This window comes from Nothoprocta perdicaria, unplaced genomic scaffold, assembly GCF_003342845.1.
Source record: "Nothoprocta perdicaria isolate Ctin4 unplaced genomic scaffold, notPer1 scaffold_17, whole genome shotgun sequence".
Taxonomy (NCBI): domain Eukaryota; kingdom Metazoa; phylum Chordata; class Aves; order Tinamiformes; family Tinamidae; genus Nothoprocta; species Nothoprocta perdicaria.
Window position 1 is genome coordinate 303,396 of NW_020454871.1, and position 23,136 is coordinate 326,531.

General features: G+C 48.3%; 1 protein-coding gene across 2 annotated transcripts in view; it reads left to right on the plus strand.

Moving 5' to 3' along the window:
- Positions 1-17,286, plus strand: part of LOC112944515 (gamma-aminobutyric acid receptor subunit beta-4) — a 67,781-nt gene extending 50,495 nt beyond the window's left edge. Inside the window, exons 5-9 of one of the 2 annotated variants that reach the window (XM_026035974.1) lie at positions 6,376-6,458; positions 10,968-11,105; positions 12,729-12,881; positions 16,078-16,334; positions 16,881-17,286. In XM_026035974.1, coding sequence (XP_025891759.1) covers positions 6,376-6,458; positions 10,968-11,105; positions 12,729-12,881; positions 16,078-16,334; positions 16,881-17,258 — 1,009 coding nt within the window. In that variant the 3' untranslated portion in view covers positions 17,259-17,286. The remainder of the gene's footprint in view (positions 1-6,375; positions 6,459-10,967; positions 11,106-12,728; positions 12,882-16,077; positions 16,335-16,880) is intronic. The other variant, XM_026035975.1, reaches the window with a different exon arrangement.
- The last annotated feature ends 5,850 nt before the right edge of the window (positions 17,287-23,136 follow it).

The window sequence follows — 23,136 nt, forward strand, 5'->3', positions numbered from 1 at the left end:
CCAGAGCTGTTCCTCCTCGCTGAATGTTTGAAGAAAGCAGGCAAGTGCACTCCCAAGTGCCTGGCTCGACCTGCTGCCTGGGGCACATCTCCCATTGCTGGTTATTGGCAAGATAGAGGTCAAGGCACATGTAGAAACAACTGATCGCCACCRTCTCCTCGCAAGCCACTTGAAGGGCTTGCATGGCCAATACCCCCAGTTTGCCCTAGCAGCTTTGTAAAGGCCTCCTGTTTCCCTCCCCTTTGCTCTCCTATCCCAACTATCAGTCTGAGTCCATCACTGGTCTATTTTTACCAAATCTCTGAAATTTCAGTCCCAAGTTCCTGTCCTATTAATTAAGCTTCATCACAGCCTCATGCTGTAGAAGGAAGGGACCTCCATTAGGTGCAGGTCACTCTTCTCCRAAGCAACCACAGCAGATAAACCTCTTGCTAAGCATGTTGCACCTGCACGTTTCTTACCCCCCACTCCTGTTAGCAGCTTGCCAGACACAGCCCAGTCAATATAAAGAGGCAAAAAAAGCAAACCTTGCAGCAGCAGCAGCTCTTTGGACTCTCACAGGACATAGAACTGTTTGATTTAGGTGATTGGYGCCCTGTGTACTGGCCTAGAAGAACTTTGGGAGGTTTTTTTCTCCCTCATCTAATTCAAGTCAATGTGTACAGCTACTTATCAAAAGATGCCTGTGCAAGCACTGATGTTTTTGGAAGTGGAGTGACCTTAGCGGGATTGTGCCAGGGCTTATGGAATCAGCTTTAGGTGAACAGACTCGAGGAAAAATACTCCGTATCGTTCCCTTGCTTTTGGTTCTGAAGTGACCTCCAGGAGTCTGCAAAGACCAGATCATGTTAAAAGAATGGTGTAAATCAACGATGGTTCATAAACCCCCTGGGCCCTTTGAAGTTTGTATTTAATGCCAGTCGGAAGGTKACACCTGCCATCACGTTTTTATGAGAGAATTTCAGAATGTATAGAGTAAGATGATTTTCTCTCCCTTCCCTCCTGTCCCRTTAAAACAACAGTTTTGGCTTTCTCTAAGGATCATCTTAAGTGGAAAGGGACCACCTTGCTGTAGAAATCCTTCCAAGATACATAACTTTCCCTATCTCTGCCCCCAGTCCTGTTGGAGAGCCTGGTCCTGCTGTTTTTGAAATTCGAGGGTATTTTGGGGAAGCAATTTTTTCCCCTTTACTTTTGTTGCTGGCAAGCTTGTTTCTCCTGGAAGGTGAAACGACGGGTGGCTGAGGGCCTTCGCAGTAGAAGTTTAGAGGCAGACCCACCTGAAGTAGGTAAGGAGCAGGATAAAAAAGAAGATGGAAAGGAGACACTCAACCATTGAGATCTGAGCTCAATGCTGCTCTGTGTCTGCTACCTTATATAATCATTCTAAATAAGACAGAAGAAGCCATTAATAAGTAAAGAGCAATGAAGAAAATCAGAGAGGGAATGAAATGGCTCGTGATATGCGTGTCTGTGAGGAACTGAAATATTTGTGTTGGGCTGGTGTGCAGACGTTCGGCACTTCTGTCTGAGCTGCAGGTGTGGTGGAACTGTCTCATCCCACTGCCCTGCTCAGCTCACAGCGGCTGCTGGTGGAATAGGAGGGTGAGGTTGTGTTGTCCCTCCGTGACACAGGTTTCAGGTGGACACTCTCCTTACTGTGACACCCATTTGTGTGACTTGGAGCTCAGTGGCTGCTTTTCTGGAAATGGTCCCTATCTGTTGCTTGGATTGAAGGATACTCTCCATGGTGATGTGTCTCGACTACCTCAGCCTACTGCTCACGTCCTCTGGGTGCGATGAGGACTCAGATGAAATAGGGGGGATGTTCATCCCCCTATGAAATAGGGGGATGTTCATCAGCTCCCGACCTGCCAGAAGTGCTTGRTAACCCTTGACTGAAAATTATTTTTGATGGTGTTTTTTGTTGTTGGAGGGTTGGTGGTTTCTCCATAGCCCTGTCTCCCCCTAGGAGAACTGTGCCCCCTTGGCAGCAGTGCCAGAGGAGCAAGGCAGAGACAACCCAGCTGCATGGCTGCCTGAAAGACATCATCAGGGCAAGGGCATCAGTATGTCCTTTTAGAGGGAAGGGAGGTAGAAGGGTTGCGACCTATCAAGCGCTTGGTTCTGAATCCTTAAGAAGGGGATAGAGATTGACGGAGTAAAGGGCAGTTGGTAGAAGGGGGTGGTGGTGGCCACGTTCAGCAGCCAGCGGGAGGCTGGGAGAGCAGACTGATTCATTGAGAGCATCATGCCAAAAGCAGGCGAGCCTCTGATGGGCAGTGTCTCTGTGAATCTCCATCAAAGCCGGTGAAATTTCACACTACACAAATATGAAAGGGGACAGAGATGGTATAAAAACAAGAGGAGAGGAGAAGGAAGGAGAAGACAGAGYGTGGCCAGGTTCCAGTGCCCATTTGTAATGTCACAGGGACCGTGACATCCGTCCCTGGTGTCCACCCACCCCTCCTGTGCTCCTTTCTCCCTTTCTCTCCTCCTGGAGGCAGTGTGCCCTGTCTGAACCTGTTTACAGGGGGATGATTTCTTCTGTCTCTTCCTCTCCTTTCTCACGGAGTGAGTATCACTCCTTGCTTTCTGTCTTTTAACCTCTTGTTCTTCTCCTGCTCGCCTCCGCCCGGCTCCTTCTCCCCGTAGTTCTCCTCATGCCTCTTCTCTCCTCTGCTCTGTTACCCCACTGGCCTCCTGTCCTTTACTGTGCTCTCCTGTCTCTCTTCGTTACTCCCGTCTCCTCTATCAATGCTCTGCCATCACTCTTTCTTCCTTTCCCCATTTTTCCACCTCTTACTCTCCTACCAGCCCATAAATACGTTTGCCACCCTGCGGTCCCTCGCTGTGCAGTCACTGCCTCATACATCTACCCAGGCACTTCTCCCCGTGCACCATTTGTCTTGCGTGTCAACTGAACACATCTCTTTATGCAACAGCTCAGCGCGAAACAAGGTAATATATTTATAGCCATCAAAGGAATAGGTAGAGATCAGTCCCACGACCTTCTGGATGGGGCATGAATTGGCACGTGCGCTGGTGTGCCCTGCTCTTGCTCTAGTCCTCTTTTAGCTGTAAGAACTGAACAAAACTTCTCATCTCTTTGCTGGGTCCCGTGAGTCCCTATTATGCAGCCACCAGAGGAGCTAGAAATTCTTGTTGGCCCCTCTGTGGCACCAACATCCTGTGTTTTAGGGCAAGTGGGTGGTGAGGTTATGGCCAGGCTGGGCGCGTCCCAGAGGGTGATGGCTGCTGCATGAAGCAGCAAAAGCCAGGCCTGCCTTGGGGTGGTGGGAGTGGGGCTGTGATGCTATGGCCACCTGTGGACCCCGAGCGGCAGGTGGCAAATTTGGTGTCTAAAATGTTTCTGAGAGCTGAGGAATTAAAAATACCCTTTCTTGCTGGGATACCATTGGCTTTAACCCAGTAAGGACTGTTTTATTAAGGTTTAGGAAGCCTAGCAGCAGCATGTGAGCTGAACCCAGCCTCCTGGGCCCRCTGCCCCTCACATCTCACCATGGGAGCTCCAGCTCCAGGTGGTTTCTGTGCTGCTGGTCCCCTGGGCTTGCTAGGTAGCCCTGCACTGTGGGGTATGGCACTGCAGCAGAAAGGCTCTGGAAAAGCAGGTGACAGCAGTGCGCAATTGCACCAACCCAGGYTCCGGAATAAAACATGCAGGGTAGATATTCCCATTCTCACTTGCCCACCAGTGTCGCAGGAAGATCACCAGAAGTTCTGGACCTGGAGCCAGCTGGGATGTCTCTGAAGGATKCAATGTAGATATGTCCACACTTTAACATAGAGAAAGGTTACCCGATTCCCTGGGGCTGGTGCCGTCTTAAGCTGTTTTTCTCTTTTCCGTTCTACTGTCTCTAGGTTCTCTTTGCTTTGAATCAACAGGGCTGAATTCTGCTCTGATGTAAATCTCTGCTGATGTAAATTGGTGTGATCTTGCAAAAACCGGTGGAGTGGCTCTGGATTTATGCTAGCTGCTCGTGTGAGCAGGGTTTGGTGCATGGAGTGTGGTCGCCATCGCTCACTGTGTCGTGCTCTGCATTTCCAACAGGCACTGCAGGTGATAAGCAGATCCTGCTGAGAGCCTAGAGGAGCCCTCCCATGCCAGAAAAGGCTCCCTCTAAATGCCCTTTGTGTGGCAAAGTTAGCCAGCCAGGCAGCAATCTTGGGACAGACGCTATGGAAAGGTTTTAGCCCACAGGGTCCCACAAATGGGGTGGAAAATTTTCATTTAATACATTTTTGCGTCTTGCACTTTAGGGAAAATAGGAGAATGCATTTGTAGCTGCTCTTTCCCACGGGTGCCGTATAATCCATACAGTAGATGCCGTGTGCGGCGCCRGGGGAATGACTCATACCTGTTCGTGACTCGTTGGGCGCAGCGGCTGGCCACGATGGACCCGGGCCTGCCGCCCTGCACCGTCCCGTCAAGGTGCAGCCGCCCCCGGGTGGATCTGCACGTCTGCTCCCCTGCCACACCGTCCTGCGCCCAGCAGGATTAGGGTGGGAGACCTATTGTATTTGCAGCAGCCGAAATGCCACGCTCRGAGGCTGTAAAACCAACCCTTGCAATCCCAAAGCCGCGGTGATGATTTTTAAGTGGTTCCCATGCTGTTCTCCTTCTCCCCCCTGTGCTTTCTCCCACACCCTGGCTGCATCATAGATAAAAGGGTTAAGAGCTCGCCTAGGCCCCCTGCTCGGAGAGAGGGCAGTTGCAGTGTTGTCTCTAGACCCAGTGAGGATATATATAAATTCCCTCCGTCTCTTCGGAGCTATTTATAGCACGGCAGGCAGTGGCAAAGGCTCTCCTCAAGGCTTCATCTCCTACAAACAGTCTTCACAGACAGCAGAGAGATAAATTTAGCACACGAGATTTCTTAAAGAGGCAGCTGCTGCTCCGCGGCGCCCGCCTCGCCTCGGCCCCTTCCCCRCTACCCCGCTTCCCCATGGGGGCCCATCTTTCCTAATCCTCTCCCATCCCTTCCAATTTTCTGCCCAGCTTGACCTCCCCCCTTTCTTTTTCATTGATTCCTCTGGCGTTTTTTTTCCTCCTTTTTTTTTTTTCCCGCTCCTTCACCATCTCATTCCCTCCTCTCTTTCTTGCCTTTCTTCATTCCGCGCTCTGTGCCGCTCTGGCAGGCCACAGGGCTCAGAAGATAACAAAGCTTTCTCGTTAACAGTTCACTGGTTATGCCTACATAGTAAAAAAAAAAAATGTGTAGCTTGATTAATGCCTTCCAGATGGTTAATTGAGAAAAGAGGGGGGAATGCACCAGTCTCTCCCCTCTCTTCAGCGCTGCGTGCACATACAGTGCCTAGGAAGGAGACTGCATTGAAGGGTGAGGGGAGCGGTATATTGGAGGAATAGGGGCAGGCTCTTAACTCCAGGGCAGCGTGGCCGAGCTGCTAAGTTAACTGTTGGGTTGCTCCRTCCCTGCTTCGTAGCCGCCTTCTCCAGGCAGGGTGATCCTCCTTGGTGTGCAGTGTGTAACGTGGGCTCGCACACATCCTCCTTGCTGTTGCAGCCGCTGGCTGGGTGTTTGGTGCTGGGTTTTTGCACTGATTTTGCGCCCCTTGCCCTTGCAGGAGTGTGCTGAGGGCACACGTGGCTCTGCCCTCCCTGCGGGCGCCGAGGCCAAAGCCACGTGGAGCCCCTTTGACATCTCTGGGTATTGTGGGGGGAGAGGAGAGGGGAACACATCAATCTTAGGCACGTTTTGAACCTGAAATCACTCGCGCAAGAGCAAATCTGTTCATGGAGCCAAGGAGTGCTGCATATTGTGGGGAAGGGTTGGACACACCGGTGGGCTCCGGGTATCCCAGAGCACTGGCTGCAGGATGGATGTCATGGGGGCRAGGGACAGGCACAGGGGCCTGACTTCAGGTCTCCCGGAGAGATGCCATGATGAATTATTCCTCTGCGCACCTCCTTGCAGAGCAATTTAATCAGCCCCTTTGCAGCTCTGTAGACATGTGTCCTCTGCCTCTCGTGCACATAGCAACATCTCCCCTCCTCGCCCCTGCCCGTAGCTCTGCCTCCTCCCACTCCCTTTGTCTCCCTCACGGAGAGGAGAGACCGAGGAGGAACTCGAATCCCTCCCCGCCTYGCCTCGCTGGTAGAGATGCTGACGTGAGTCACGGAAGATGCGAGCGCTGCGGCTGCGGGTGAGGCGCATCCAGCCGCCGGGCCGCACACCTCCCTCCTCCCGCCATGGCGCTCCCTGGTTGCCACGGGAACCACAACCCAAATGCCGCCTTTCCTGCCGGCCTCTCCTTCCACATTTGTTTCTTTTCTCCCCCCCATTATTTCCTTCCTCCTTCTTCTCTAATATCCATGTGCTTTCCCCCTTTCAGGATCACCACCACGGCCGCCTGCATGATGGACCTGAGGAGGTACCCCCTGGACCAGCAGAACTGCACGCTGGAGATCGAGAGCTGTGCGTACGCCTTGCGGCCTGCTCCCCATCGCCCCACGTGCCGCTGCCCCTGCTGCCCCACGTCCTCCCCAGGGCACTGCAGGCCCCTGTCCCTCAGGGTGTCCACCGAGCCCCGTGGGTCCCCATTGAGAGCGGCTGCTGCCCCATCAGGGCCCTTGAGCAGGACCCTTCCTCCAAGCCCCCCTTCATGGAGCCTTGTGGGCAAAAAGCCAGGGAAACTGAGGTCCTGTGGTGGTCTGGGCATGAAAATGCTCCTTGCCCTCAGGAAAGCTGTAGGAGCCTCTTCTGGCACCAAGGAGGCCCTGGGTGTCCTGGCCTGACCTTGTGGCCACCCTGCTCTGAGCAGGAGGTGGGTCCGGGGACCTCCTGAGGCCCCTTCCTGCCTGAGTTGTCTTTGGCCCCTATAAAAAGCCCTTCCTGACCACAGTGGTGAAGGAAGTCCAGCTCTCCCTCATAAAAATGCACCGCAGTATCCCCATAGGAGCGGTCCAGAACAGCACATCTCTCGGTAATGATGATGCAGCTTCAGCGATGATTATCAGAGAATTGCTTTTTGCCTAAAAGAGGTCCCGCGGCGTCCGCCGTCAGACAGCTCCGTGCTGCCTTCCTGGCCGGCCTATGCCTGGGAGCCCCCGCTCGTCCCGGCACGGCTCGGGACGCRCCGCGATGGCAGCGCTGGCCGTGGTGGCCAACGGAATGTAAATGGGGTCCTGCTGGAGGCACTAAGGACACRTCGTTTCAGGCACTTTTTAGTATTTTGAGAATAGTTTACTGTACAACCGAGGAAACAGAAGGCAGAGAATTACCTGCGGTCCCCCATGTTGCGATTTTGTTCTTAATGGGACATGTCAAGCCAATTTGTTAGCCAAAGCAACGTTTCCTTGCRGTCGTTCTAAGATCCACGCAGAGATGAAGAGACTCAGCGTTTATTTCCTCCGAGCTTTTGTCTCTCTACACGTTTGGCACCTTTGAAACTGCAGGGCTGTGTGGTGTTTGTTCCCGTGTCCGCACAGCTTGGGAACAGTAGTCCTGTGCGTGGCTTGCTTAAAAAAGAGGAAAAAAAGAAAATCCACCAAAATAACCCTTTAATGGTGCTGGTGTGATGGATTTGCAAAGCAGGGAGCTGGGCCAGTCCCYTTTCCTAGGGCAGGACGGGCGATTCTTCCTGCATGGTGTGGGTCATCTCCCCAATGTTTGGGTGTCCTGCCTCCCCCCATCACTACCTCTGGCACCGCTGCCTTCCTTTGGCCTCCCTGGCCCCCAAAGCTGCAAAATACCTGTGGCAAAAGGGACAGTAGCCAACAGTGTAGCCAGATGTACCAATGAACGATGCCAGAGGGATAACCTGCATTGCCAAAGAAGGTTTATCTAGCAATGATCTTCTGATCAGACAGGATTCYGTCTGTCCTGAACAGCAGCCCTTTCCACGGACACCCCTGCATCACCGTGTGCCAGTGCCCAGCAAAAGTGCCCTAAATTGGGCAACGAGCGCACTGTTAATCTGGTATTTCAAAATGTTCTATCAATACTTTATGGTATATAAATTTGAAATGAGTTGTCTTTTTGAACATTACTTTCTAAAAGTGAAATGGAAACTTGCTTCTCTTTTAAAAGCTAGAAATCAAAGAGAAGTATTTATTTTTAGAATGAACAATCTTTCCCTTTAGAATGACTTTAAAAAGTAGTTTCCTGAAAAACATGTTTGATTTCATATTGCATAATGCTATGATCAAAAAAAAAAAAGAAATAGATCAGTACCTGATATCGTCAGGTCACAGAATATACGGAGTAGGAACTAGTTAACTAAGACATCTCCTAAAATTAGTTACTGTAATTTGACATTTTCATTGCTGATCAGGAAGTAAAATTAAAGTCACTGCTGTTAAATTTGTGGATGATGAAGACAGCAGTCTGCGTAGCTCGCTCGCTGCACATTTGAATATATCCAAATTTGAATGCATCCAGAATACATTTGAATGCAGCTAAATGCGGAGCCCTGTGTCTGGGTGTGGGAACACAGGCCAGACTGAGGGACTCTATCCGAAGGAGTGTCCATAGGGGAAAAAAGATCAAGGCATCCAAGTGGCTGAGAACCACTGCTGGAGGTCTCGTAGCAGAGCTCTGGCAAAAAGGGCTGGAGCGAGTCTGGGTTATATAAACCAGGGGAGCAGTGAGTCAGAGCTGGGAATCGATTGGCCTCTGTGTGTGTATGTTGCTGGTGCGACTGGGAAAGGGACCATGTCTAATTCTGGTTTCCATAATTTAGAAAGGAAGTTGAGAAATCAGAAGAGGTTGGGAAAAAAGAAAAAAAAAAAAAAAAGAAGATGCTGAAAAGTGGTTCAAGGGCTAGAGCAGATGTTTTGCAGTAAGAAACCTAAATAGCTCAATCTGGTTTGTTTACTGCAAAGGAGATGGAGAGGTGACTTGTTTACAGGCTGCATGTACCTCTGCAGAGGGCGAACGCTGGATGAAAGGGCTTAATAACCTAACAGAAAAATGCAAAACAACCACTAGTGCCTGAAAGTCTGAGTCAGATAAATTCAAATATAAAATTGCACTTTATCTGTGAGTGTTTAAGCCACTGGAAACAACAGCCAAGAGGAGTGGGGACCTCCATGGCTCCTTGTTGCTTTCCACACTTGTTCTCAGTACTTGGCTCTTTGAGAGCAGCTTCAGCCAGATACAAATACCAGTTCCTGTGCATCAAACTGGGGTAATTGAGGCAGTGCAACAGCCTATGACACCCTTGCAACAGATGAGATGACCTTCCTGACCCAGCTCCTTCCTGACCAGAAACTCTGCATCTCTGTGGGCTTATGCCCATGAGTGTTTCATCATTTACTGCAGTGGGAGCCAAGCAGGCAGTGCTGGGGAGCAGGTGGAGGCCTCCTTGAACTGAGCTGCACCAGGAGCAGATCTCACTTAACATTTGCAGGACTCTCATTATTTTTTAGCACTTGTGACTAAGTGCAGCAATGATCGAGAGCTCAGGCAGGACGTGGGTTTGGAAACTAAGTCATAGGGTAAGTCAGTTTGGAAGGGACCTCGGGMTGTCTCTTGTCCAGGGCCCTACTCAAAGCAGTCTCAACTTGGAAGTCAGTGGCAGCTCGGGACTTTCTCCCCTGGGAAACTGCAGTGTGTTCAGCTCGGATGAGGGAACCCTTGTCCCTCTGCAGCTAGGGAGAGCAAGTTCTCCTTCCATGCTACGCGGAGCTGCTCTTTGTGCCACTGGGCTCGCTAATAAACCGGGGCTGGTTTTGGTGGCAGCTGTCCTTGGTGGCCGCTAGCCTGCAGAGAGCCTTGCCAGGGGTTGCTGGCCAACTGCTCCTGTGCTGCGAGGGCTTGTGCACTAGGCAGGCTGCTGTGCTGCAGTGCAGGCTGTGCGTAGAGGCTCTCTCTGGGCATAGGTAAAATGCTCTAAAGGAAACCCAGCCCCCTGCATTCCCTGTTTTAGTGCTTGTGTACGTGCAAAGATGCTCCCGTGCCGCTCTGCGTGCTGGAATATAAGGCAGCCCGTGGACTTGTCCAGAAGAAGCCATGGTGCTTCGAAACCTAACTGGCCAGAACCAGCGTTAATTCTCAGTTGGAGATGAATCTTTGTGCTCGGGGTGCTGGGCAGGGCTGTGATCATCGCTGTAGCAAGAGCAGGGCAGCATCGTTTGCTGCTAGGGACCTCTCTCCTGCTGAGGCCAGAGCACCTGAGGAGTCCTGAGCTCTGCTCCTGGAGCTGTATTTGGGCTCCTCAGCACATCCATCCCTTGTTACCTGGCAGCCAAGGCTTGGAGTTAAAGTAAGAGGTGCTGTCAACCCTCCTTGGTGTATTTAACCTCTAAATGAATCCATTAGCCTGCAACAAAAGAGAAAAGCATTTGTTGCCAGCCTGATTCCCTCTTCTTGTTTTCTCCAAGTAATGCTCTTTTCAACTGGCACTTACTAAATGGCTGCTCTCCCAGAAACCCTGACCACTTCCCAGCTCCAAACTTTGACCAAGAGCATTTAGAAGAGGGGGATGCTCCAATGCTCCGATTGCCTTTTTCACTGCTGTTGTAAATATTCTTCTCTTCGGGTTTTTTAATACTTAGAGGGACTGTTTACCAAGTCTGCATGGAAAAGTATTGTGTGATCTCCCCCTTCTGGTAAAAGGCAGCAGTTTTCAAAAAACAAAATGCTGGGCTGGTGCGTTTGTGATGCACAAGTCCCTGTTATGTCAGCTGGGGAGGTTATCTAGCACAAGTCAAGAGATGTTGGACCATTTTACAACTTTTTCTCCTCAATTCTAGTTAAAAGGGGGAATTCTGACCAATTTTTTTTTTTTTTTTTTTTTTTTTTACTGCTTTTGGGGATCATGCTGCCAAGCTCAGCTGATGAACCAATGTATCAGCAGGAGTGGGGCTACACATGCTTTCTGATGGCACAGGCTTTCCTTTGCATTTTCGTTCAGGTCACCTTAATGAAAATGCCATTTGCTCCAGCTTGTCAGCTCATTTCTCTCTTTGTGCTTTGCTGCAGATGGTTATACAGTTGATGACATTGTGTTCTTCTGGCAAGGAAACGATTCTGCTGTCACGGGGATGGAGGTGCTAGAACTGCCCCAGTTCACCATCATCGAGCAGAGGCTGGTCAGCAGGGAAGTGGTCTTCACCACCGGTGAGTCTGCACCCAAAGGATGCCATGGAACGTGTGCCAGTCAAAGTCCATCTGCTTGCTCCTCTGATGGAGCTACTGAAGCACTAACTTAAGGTCTTCGATCCTTACCCTGATCCTTTGGAAAGAGCTGTCCTCTGTGCCTACCAAATTTCCCTTTTTTTTTTGACTGCCTATCWTCAGAGAGTTATAGGATGATGTTTTCTTTTTTTTTTTTTCTTCTGCAGTTATTTCTTAGGCAAAACACCACTGAGCTCAAAACAGAACCTCATCAGAAGGTTCTCAGTGTTTTCATTATCTCTGTGTGATTTGCAACCACTTCTTGAAGACAAGATGGGTGTATCAGTAAGCAGAAGTGTTTTTCTATTAAGAAGCAAGTGGTCTATGGGATGACAGAAACCCATCTGCACATCACAGTCAAAAGACCTGGAGAGAATACCCTTTATGTTTGAAATACTGCCAGTTGAATAGTTGGAGGGGCTTGGTTTTTGGTTACTGTCTTTGCTTTGATGTGGCATGCAGTTCACTGCCAAAGCAGCGTGCCACACACCTGTGAGATAGAATGATCTTCCAGATGTCATGAAAGCAGTGCCAGAGACGCTCAGTGACAGTGGCAGATGGTGCTGTTGCTACAATAGTGCCTGKGGGGCACACCAGGAGAAGAGGCCCTTGCACTTGGTGTTCTGGAGATCCTTCATGAGAGGCAGTCCCAGCCCCTGCAGCAGCTTGCAGTCTAAATAGCTCAGATCTGCAAAGATGAGGAGCTGAAGTGCCTTGTTCAGGCTATGCAGAAGGCAAAGAATGGGGAGAAAACCTAATCTCCTTTGACCATTAATGACTATTGTTCTCTTAATAGTTATTAACAGCCAAACCTCAGTTAAACCAACACATCAGGGCAGCCTGCTACGCTGTTGTAGGGACAGGGGTGGAAAGGAGGAAAGGCTTGGCCTTTGTTTTACAGAAAAGAAAAAAGAAGAGTGATGCTTTGCTTCTGTTAAAACGACCCTGCTCCAGAGCAAGGACTGTAAAAGTATTTATTGTTGTTACTATCCTCATTAGGTTTGCTGAAAGATTAGGAGAAAATTGCAAGAACTTAAAAAAAAAAAAAAAAAAAAAAAAAGCAGATTAACTTAAAACGCTCCATTTGCATATGAATTTGCCCAGCCTGACTATAACCTGTTTTTAGAACAGCATGGGAAATATGTGATCCAGATCTTCATTGCTGTTTGGAGGAAAAGCTAGCTCATGAAACAATGGAAAATCATCTCCCTGCATCCAGATTTAGGGTTAAAGTCTCCCATGTAAGTCTATCTTACTGGCACGTAGCATAATGGCAGTTTTCATCCAAGTACTGGGCGAACACTCTCCCATGGTGTCTGACATAATGATATTACTTAGGTAGAGTCTCTTTACTACTTAATATTCTGAACAAATTGAGCAGACCCTAAAGAGCCTCTCGCTAAAGCTGTTGAATCTGCAAAATCATAGGAAGGAAAGAGCAGAGATTCCTCACTATCACTGACTCTTGAGCACATATTCCAAATTAAATTGCAATTTCTAACCTGGATTCTTACCCTAAATACAGTCTTGCTTTCCTCTCATCTTCCTTTAATATCTCATTGACAGGTTCATATCTCCGCTTATCCTTGAGTTTCCGGATTAAGAGGAACATTGGTTACTTCATCCTCCAGACTTATATGCCATCCATCCTCATCACCATCCTGTCCTGGGTCTCCTTCTGGATCAATTATGATGCTTCTGCTGCACGAGTGGCACTGGGTAAGTACCTCTTCATTATATATTAAAGAAAGTGTTTTCCAAGAGAAGTCAACTAGAACAGCTCTGGGAAAGAAAATACCCTTTTTGTTTGCTCTTGATGAGGGAGCAATGAAAGTAAATCAGATCTGTCAGTCATTTCCTCCCAAAGGATGAACATTTCTTCTTAGAACAAGCTTGGGAATATGTTGCCTGCAGAGACACTTTTTTGTTAGAGAAGTAAGTACCTCCAAAGCTTTAGCTCATATTATTGGAATCAGTAAAAACTGTGCTGTAAATTTCTGTGGGTGCAAGTTAAGACTCTCTAACAAAGACATAATGGTCCCATAGTCTCAGATATATGATACTGATATATCATTCTAGAGAGGGTCCAGCAGAGAGCAACAAAGATAAATAAGGGACTGGAGCAGCTATTATACAAGGGAAGACTGAATGAGTTGGGCCTGTTTAGCCTGGAGAAGAGAAGGCTGAGAGGGRATCTGGTCAATATGTCTAAGTACCTGAGGGGAGAAAGTAGGGAGGAAGGGRCCAAGCTCTTCTTGGGGGTGGCCAGTGACAGAACAAGGGACAATGGGTATAAGCTGAAACCCAGGCAGCTCCATCTCCATGTGAGAAGAACTTCTTCACCGTGAGGGTGCCCGAGCCCTGGCACAGGCTGCCYAGGGAGGCTGTGGAGGCTCCTKCTCTGGGGATCTTCCAAATCCGCCTGGATGTGACCGGGTGCYCCRRSCTCTGGGTGTCCCTRCTKGAGCAGGTGTTGGACTGGATGATCCCTAGAGGTCCCTTCCAACCTCAACCATTCTGTGATCCTGTGATATGCTGTGAGCACACCAGTTTTCTTACTCTGATTTGTACCTGTTTTCTCAAGAAAAAATGGTCTGGGCACCTCTTAATCAACAGGTATTCTGATAGTATGTTAGTTGGATGATATATTCAGAAAACTAGTGGTCAAAGAGCAGTAAGGATGGTGAATGAATGGTGAAAGATGATAAAAATGATTGAAATGGCCTTATACATTCCCATCATATTTCATGCCCCATACATTTTGTACCTGAAGACCTTCATTAGCAGGAGGAATAGGGGACACTAATTTAAGTCCAACTTTTTAAACATGTGCCTCTCTAAACTGGGATGTTTTCCTGTATGAAGGAAAAAAAATGAGGTCTTTTAAGCAACAGAAGGGAAGTGGGGGTGGATTGCAGATGAGGATTTTGAAGAAGAACAAGAGAAAGGGTGGATGAGTGGCATATGAGAATGGGGCTGTGCAACATTGCAGAAAATTTAGAGGAAATAAAAGAGGCAAAGGCAGAGGGAGAAGGTTTTCAGCTGTGAGTGAGAAAAGGTTCAGAAAGGCAATGGAGCAAAGGTGGAGGGTGGGTCTTACAGAGAAGGTCTGGGGACTTAAATTAGCTCTAGGGGAAGGCAGAGGTTTGGATAGAGTCGGAGGAAGGGTGATTTGTACAAAGAAGGGTAAGGGAAAGGGTTTGAATATGGTCTTTTGGAGATGCTGAAGCATAGAAACAGGGAGGGAACAAGAACATTGCAAAATACAAAGGTAAGGAGTTGCACTTGCATTAATGTCACCAGTGAGGAGAGAAAGACAGGACATTGCTGGCAGAGTGACAGTACAGACAGAAGGGTGGACATGAGACACACAGCTGCTGGATTTCTGCTGACATCTGGATTCACAGGAGARGAAACAAGAAAAACCCTGTAGATGATCAGGACTAGAACAGCTCTCCCTGAGCCATTCCTGACAGCTCTCTATCTAACATGATCTCAAAAAGCTGCCAGAGAGGAGACTCAACAGCCTCCTCTGAGCACTACGGCTTCCTCATACTGTTGTAAAACTCATATTTGTTTCTGTTCTAAGTCTCCCTTACAGTTTAAACCTCGGAGCTTTCTGTCCTGTTATGAATTGAAATGGAGAATTAGTTATTCCCCTTTTCTTTGCACCTAATTTCTACATATTTCAGAATTGTTGTCGTTGCTCCCTTCTCTCTACCCTTATTTGAACCAAAAACTCTCAGTTCTTTCAGTCCTTTCAGAAATGACAGTAAATACATGGTAGTGATGAGGGGGAAATAGGACAAACCATGTCCACCATGTCCTGGGAGATATATGGAAACTGTCACTGTGGAGGTGGGAGCTGAAACCAGGAGAACAAATGAAGCCATGGATATTGAGAGAGCTAGAGGCAAAGAATATAATCTGGAGAACTGCCAACAGGGATATGGGGAGGAGAGATACTAGAAGAGAAGGGGATCATCAAGGTAGTAAGAAAAGTAGGACAGCTGAGGTTGAAAAGAGACAAAATAAGATTAGGTAGAAGAAACACAGCAACTGCCCCGAAAGAAGCATGAAAACCCAGTGCTACCTTTTCAGAGCTTGCAGAAGATTGCAGAAGAGACAGATCTGTGGCCATCCTCAAATCAGAGAAAGGGAAAGGTTGAGAAAAAGCCTAAGAAAAGGGATGAAGGCCATGAGAGTAACTGCAGGTACATCATGCTCTTGAAGACCAAGAAGGTGAAAAATGATAAGGTGGTCAATGAGAYCAAGAGATGTTTACTTCAGGATACAGACCTGAAAAGGAGAGACGAAGAGTCCTGTGAGGTGGGTGTAAAGATAGTTGAAGCAATGCCTTGCAAAGCTCGTGAAAGGAATGTGGGAATTGATGTGGTCAAGAATATAGATGAAGGCTATGAGGCAGGCCATAGAGGAAAAGCTGCAAAGAGAGAATCTTTTCTGTCTTTCTGCTGTTCATGGCCCTGGAAAGACAAAAGCAGATTATAAATTCATGGCAAGAGTACTGAGCCATTCRGTAGTGCCTAGGGAAGCCTGAGGAATTCATAAAGTAGAAGAAAGGGAGGAGAAGAGGTTGAAAGACTGAGAGCAAAATTGAATTCCTCCTGCCTCTCTGAGGGAAAGAAGAAGGATGAGCAAGGACTTAGAGAACTGTGCATGGYTGATCCTTATGCTGGTGATACTCAGCTTGGACATTTTCTCCCACTGTTGAATGCTGGTTTATTTTCTGTAGTGATTTATAGCAGATGTCTCATCTTAGAATAACTAGAGTTTTGTTCCCAGTTGTGCTGTTCCCATCACTCCTGCTACCTGGGAGGAGGGACGGAAAGCTGAGCGTGCCATTACAGGAAACCCCCAATTCCTTGATAACAGAGTGCCTGCCCTCTCCTTGCAGGGGTCACCACGGTGCTTACTATGACCACCATCAACACCCACCTACGGGAGACCCTCCCTAAGATCCCTTACGTCAAGGCTATTGATGTTTACCTCATGGGCTGCTTTGTCTTCGTGTTCCTGGCACTCTTGGAGTATGCTTTTGTCAACTACATATTCTTCGGGCGAGGCCCACGGCAGCAGAAGAAACAGAGTGAACGGATCAGCAAGGCCAACAATGAGCGCCACCGTTATGAGGAGAAGAGGGTGAGAGAGCAGGTTTGTCCCCTTCTTTCATTGTGGCAGGAGAATTCAGACTCTCCACGGCTCATTCAACCCTGAGTGACCTGTGGAGCAGCCTTTCTCCTCATCAGTAGAGGATGCCTTGTGTGGCATGCATAGGTCTTCTAAACTTTGCAGGCAGATGCCTAGGAAGACCTCTTCCCAGTGATTATCAGAATTTTCTTTGTCCTTGATCATTTGGTCATCAACCTGAACCAAGTCTCATCAAAACCATTCTCTTGCAAGAGGAAGGTGTACCCATAAGTACCTCTGAGGCTTTTGGTCCTATTCTGTTGGCCAAATTACATTTCACAAGCTGCAAGTGCCAGTAACTGATCCTTCGGGTCCAGTATACCCACCAGTATTAGTGGGTAATATTTTCAGATTTGGAAGTGCAGGTGCAGTGCCCACAGACAACCTAACCAGTGGCACCACCGCACCAAAAACTGTTCAAAATCATCTCATTTGGTCTGATGACATGACCATGGGTGCACCATGCGCAGGGCTTCCTTGCTACCTCTCTCTCTCTCCCCCSTGTTCTAGGTTGACCCTTATGGTAACATCCTCCTCAGCACTCTGGAGATGAACAACGAGCTGCTGGCCACAGACATGATGAGCAGCGTTGGCGACTCTCGAAACTCTGTCATGTCCTTCGAAGGCTCAGGAATCCAGTTCCGCAAGCAGCTGGCCTCTCGGGATGGCTTTGGTCACCACCCAGCCCTAGACCGCCACGTCCCGCTGACCCACCACGCTGCGGCCCGCAACCGCGCCAACTGCCGCCTGCGCCGGCGGTCGTCGAAGCTGAAGCTCAAAATCCCAGACCTGACAGACGTCAGCACCATTGACAAGTGGTCACGAATCATTTTTCCAATCACCTTTGGATTCTTCAACCTTGTTTATTGGTTGTACTATGTAAATTGATGCCTGCAGCCTCCAAAAGAGATAGGGACAGACACTCAGACAATGACAACACGGGAGTGTTGTGGTCTTTTGGGTTTGGGTTTTACTCTTTACTATCATTATCATTTATTCCTTTGATTCATTAGATTTATTCTAAGCTTACTCTTCTCTTTTCAGCACATGTAGAACCACAGAGTGTGGGGAGGGGATGAGGGAGAGAAGGGTGTAAGGGAGGGGTCTTGGTTTCAGGGAGGGATGTGTTTGTCTCAATTTTGGTTTCCTGCCGATGGACTTAACCATTGTAAAAACAAAAACAAAAAAAGAAAGAAAAAACAAAAAAAAAAGAAAGAAAAAAAGAAAAAAGTCAGAAAAACAAAAAAAAAACAACAAAAAAGAAAAGTTTAAAAAAAGGGGGGAGATTTAAAGAAATTGAGTCAAAAAATGGTGTGGGGGGGATAGGTTATCTTTGGCTGTGCTCACTAATGCGCTATCCTCACATACATTTCACTACCAAATTTCATCTTTCCCTTCCCAGTATTATTATATTTTTTAATCTTTCTTCTGTCTCTGCTCTTAACCCCTTCATATTTATTCCTCCATGGATTCATGAGATGGTGAGGTTTCATTCTCATGCCAGAAGATTTCTCTTTTCTTTTTCTCTCTCCCTCTCTCTTGCTTACAAGCCTAAAAGAATCTTTTAAACCAACAAACAGAAAGAATATTTATTTTGGAAGATCTGGGAAGCGGGGGAGGACAGGGCAATTACTGGGGAGGGAAGGGGCAAGGTGGGCATATATGGGAGGGGGGCGGGAGGAGGGAGCTTATCAGAAACAGAGGCACATTTGCAAGTTGCCTTTTTCCACCTTCAGGAGTTTGCAAGCTGTTTTTCCTGCGTGAATGTGTGTGTGTGTGCGGCGCATCGGTGTGTGTGTGTGTGCAGGTTACGGGTCTGTGTGTGTGTGTGCAAGCATGTTTTCTGGGGCGGGGAGGGGGGTTTTGTAATGTCTTTTGTAGAAAGAGAACACAGATGACATTGAACCGGCAGCGTTTTGGGGGGAATAGCAGGGTTTTGCTTGCTCATTGCAACTTTGAGACTTGGAGGTCGGAGTCCTAGCCTCTATCAGAGTCACAGAGCTGGGGTCTGTAGATCAAACCATCGTATAATTGCTGAGGAGAGGGAGAGTTTTGGCTATCAGCCATGGGACCATGTCGGTGTCCCCAGCTGGCATCCCATCCCAGGTAGACTAAGGTGATCCAGATCCGAAAGGAGGGGTTGTTCCTAATCTTTCCCACCCTGCATTTACTTGCTGAGTTTGGGGAGGAAAGCAGATGCAGGACTCTGAACAAACGCAGCCCTTTCCCTCTCTACCTGCTCTTCATAGCCAGACAAGGGACTTCACACTCCAGCCCACTGAATGAGCCTAGCCAGCTGCAAGGCTGAAGGATGAAAATAAACTAGAAATAATAACTATTCCCCCTTCCTAAGAACTTCAGAAGCAAGCGGTGGGCTGGCACCCTCTGATGCAGACTGCTTCTATCGGACGTTGACGTATATCCATTAATATGGGTAGAGCGTAGAGAAGAGCACACTGTGCCCCTTCTTGCTGAAGACCCAACTAAGGGTGCAGTGGAGCTCCCCGGAGCATCATCCCCCTGGGAAATGATGGTCCTCAAAGACTGGGCAGGGTGAAGATTGCAATGAAAGCGCTGAGCTTGTTGGTGCTGGTGGAAGCCCCTAAGTTTATAGCAGCTTCCAGTCCCAGGCACTTGTTATAAAGGGTACGGAAGGGTAACTTGGCCTTGGGCTGCAAGGTCAACATTTTCCAAAGGAGCCAGAGACTTTCAGGAAATCACTGAATTACTGGCCACTTTGGCAACTGCTGATGATTGATAATATCTCCCTTATAGTGTTTATAAAAGCCATGAAAATAATTAATTCACAAGTGCAAAACTTTAACCCTAGGATCAATCTGCCATTCCTGGAGTAATGATGAGAACCTTGTTCTTACCAATGGAGGCTCTTACATGCCACACACACGCACACACGCACACACGCACACACACACTGCCTTCAGTCCAAACATCCCTTAATTTTTCCTGTAGTGCACTCTTCCTTTCTCCTTGGTTCCCATTCCTTGGAAAAGCAGAACGATCCTCTGAAACCAGGGAAGTTTTTCAGAAACTCCTGTTTTTCAGATGATAGATGCATCTAATGCACTTTTTTTTTTCTTATTTTACTAATTTATATCTATACAGTGCAATGAAAATGTGAAACCCTATAGGCCTGACCTAGCAACCCTGAAGTTATGGGAAGTTTTGCCTTGACTTGACTAAAACAGGACCAGGGCCCATCAGAGTAATAGTATTGTTATTTTTATATCAGTAACGTGTCTTATGCATTTTCTACTAATAGAATCCTAAGCCTGAAAGTAGAGGATCCATCCTTCTCAGTTATCCCTGGTCTGTCTCCCTCTCATTTACATGCATGCACACATTCAGTCCAGGTCTGCCTGGACTCACCAAGGTTTTAGCACAATTGTTAAATCAGACTTAGTTTCCCAGCTGCCCTGCAGCACCGTCTCTTGGTGGTTTTCTCATTCAAGAGAGATGCTACTGTAAATGGGTTTTCCAAATGTAGTTACAGTTTATCATCYAGGTGGGACTTGATAGGAATAAGAGTCTGAGGAGTGAGCGGAGCTTGGTTGTAGGAGTAGCGCTGGGCTGGGTAGCTCYGTCTACCTGATGCACAGAAGGTTTAAAGGTTGGCCAAAAGAGGAAAGTCATGATTTCTACTGGGATTTGGTTTGGAAATGGTATTTAAACATTTTAAATGAAGTCATAAGTTGCATTTTATGACATCAGCAATATGATGTAGATGGAAATGTGCATGTTGGTTGGTCATGATTCTCAAATGCAGGCTACCTACTGGTACATTCCTTTTTAAGGTGAGTCTAAGCAGCTGATTGAACATTATTAAAAATATCTAAACACTTACCCTTTATAAATATGATTAAAGTGTAAAGGTTAGTCAGAAGAATAAAAGGGAAGATAAGGAAGGTGGTTATAAGAAGCACTTTAAGACTGGAGAGGGAACAAATGGTCACATGAAAAGTWGCATTGAAGCTGAGGGAGATGACTCAGGAACTCCAGTAATTCAGTAGTTTTTTTAAAAGCCTGATGATAGGATAGGATTAAGAAGGATTAAAAGCCTGGTGATAGGAGTGAGGTGCCTGAGAGCTCTCTCAGATGGTCCAGTGGCCAGCAGTGGCACAAGGGTGATGCAAGGCCCACCTCAGCATTTTGTTTGGGTGCCGAGCCCATATGGAGGGGCCACTGACTAACCCCTGGTACAACGTGGGGCCTCCAGCACCCGGAGCTCAGACACAGAGGTCCTGCGTTTTCTGCYCAAGGCTCCCATTGGTGACTGGGCACAGAATTTCATTGCAACAATCCTAAAGCTTTCCGGGGAAGGAGCACTGCTCAGCTGGTTACTTCACTTGCTCACTTTGGAGCCAGGCTCCTTCGTTATTCCCAGGTTCTCCGTTGGCTGGGTTCTCTTTCTTATCAGGAGTTGTCCTAGTTTCTCTCTTTGAATGTTTCTGGCCTGTCGTTGCCAGGTCAGGCTTATTTCATAGGGTCAGTCTTAGTCCATCCAGACATCTGGACTATTTGGTCCTACACAATAATCTTTGCCAAAGAGTGCATGGTCAGGACTTTTCACAGTTCAAGGACTGCCTTATAATTGTTGGTGACAGGGCAGAAGGCTGAAGAACAACTGAGTCCTGCAAGTTGGCTGAGTAATAGAAAATGTGTCTTCATATGGGGATGAGGGAAGGATTGCTGAAGGCCTTTAGAAACGCCCTCCTCCAGAACTCAAATGGCACCTCCATTTTCCCCCTTCATCACAGCCTCTGTCCACCCCTACGAGAGACAAACCACAAAGCAGTGTGGCATTCTGGGGTCTACTGGTCCGGAARGGAAGTGGTGGAGAAAAGTAGGAGCTTTCATCCAACTCAAGGCTTACACATTCCAAGCCACCATAAGCATAGGGAAAGGAGATGACGATGCTCTGACAGAACGGGTACAAAGCTAGTGGTAGTGGAGAAGTGGAGTGGATTTCCATGCTGCAGCTTGCATGGGAGCTGCCGTCTGCTTTGGCTTCATCAAGGGAGAGYAGAGGGGAAGGCAGAAGGAAGGAGAGCTGCTCCACAGCAGAGCCGCCRGCTTCTGCTCCCGCAGCGCTGAATTCAGCAAAGCTGCCCCTGCAGCAGCCGGGTTCCTTTGCGGCTCGGGGCAAGATTGCTCCTTGCTGGGTCGTGCTTTTGGCCAAGACGGTAGCAGGAGTGTGAGGGAAGCTCCAGGCTGCCCGGGGGAGCTGGGCTGGGGGAGAATGTTTTCCGATTTTCCCGTGTGCACAACAGCCTAGGAGAGGCACGTGGAGGAGGACACGGAAGAGGAGGAATAGAATTGAAATCTCTCTCAGGATATATACATGGCCAACACAAACCTATCGCTTCATTTTCTGATACTGTATAGTGCTGTCACTCAGGGACCTTTAGGAACTAGGACCTTGGGACTGTAATTGTACCTGTCCCCCTCCTATCCCCCCSCTTCACCTTGAGTATTAAGAACTGAAGAGAGAATGAGAGATCAAAAGAGGAAAATAAGAGTCCTGGTAGCAAACCCCTGCTATTCCATGGGTAGAAGTAAAGCTTTGGTTACTAACATTAAAGGAAAATGTATACCTTTATATTCATGTCTTCAAGCATAAACCAGCCCGTAGTGTATATAGGATAAGTTCACAGTGCATGAAACAAACAGGACTGTAGGTCTTAACTGGCATCCAGCTTTCTTGCATGCACATCTGACACCACACCAGCAGCTTATGTCTTGCAAATAAGTAGAGAACCTGCCAAGGCTTGGCACTTCCTCTGTCCAATGGACAGCACATCCACTTCCCAGAAACAGAGCCATGCAGGGAACTGATGGGGCCACTCTGTTTGACCAGATCTGCTCCAGAGGCCCTGGCAGGAGGAGATAAGGGGTGGGGGGTTGCATTGGTTTTGGGTTTGGTTTTTGTTAAATCTCTGAGCTKTTGTCAGGCGCAAGAGAAATCTCTGGAGCTACAGACCAAAGGACAGCGGCTTTAGGGAAGGTGGTCACTGAAATCCTAGAAGAGAAATTGGGATGAGGAAGAGGCTGTTGATGGGAGAGAGCTGTATCCTCAGAAGCAGGGCAGTTAGTTAGGAGAGAGGTAATGACAATGTATGTGCAATAGGTGTGGAGGGAGTGGAGCTCTGAGAAGTGGGGACTTCCCTGGAGCCGAACGGGCTGGTGCAGCTGCGGGCAGCGGGCAGGAGAGCCAGCCCGGGCTGCRGGACCCGACCGGTACCGGCCACTGGGAGCCGGTGAGGTCAGGAAACAGGGAAAGGAGAAGATTCCCGAACTGTGAGCTCAGGCCCTGTAGGCAGGGACAATCATTCGCATCCGGACAATGTTGCAGGAGCTGGACTGGGATAAGCAGCAGAGCCAGAGCCGTGCCGAGTGGGAGCAGAGGCTGAGCTCGATGCCAGTGTCAGAGATCGGCGGCAACTGGGCAAGAAATGCCATGCGGGTTAGCAAATGCTTACGTGGAGAGGAGACTGGGCTTATCGAGCAGGGTGGGGTGCCTTTACACGCAATGGAAGGCATGGAAATCGGGTGGGGGCCGTGGGTCAGGCGCAAGATGTGGAACCTCCGTGTTGGAAGCAGGACCTAACGCAGATGCTGGGAGGGATGGTGGGTGGGTGGGAGGGGAGGGAGGGCACTGCAGACTGGGTTCCGAAGAGCTGTACATAGAGTCGGGGTGGGGGGCATTTTTTTTTTTTGTTTGATTGATTGATTTTGTTCTTTTTTGAAA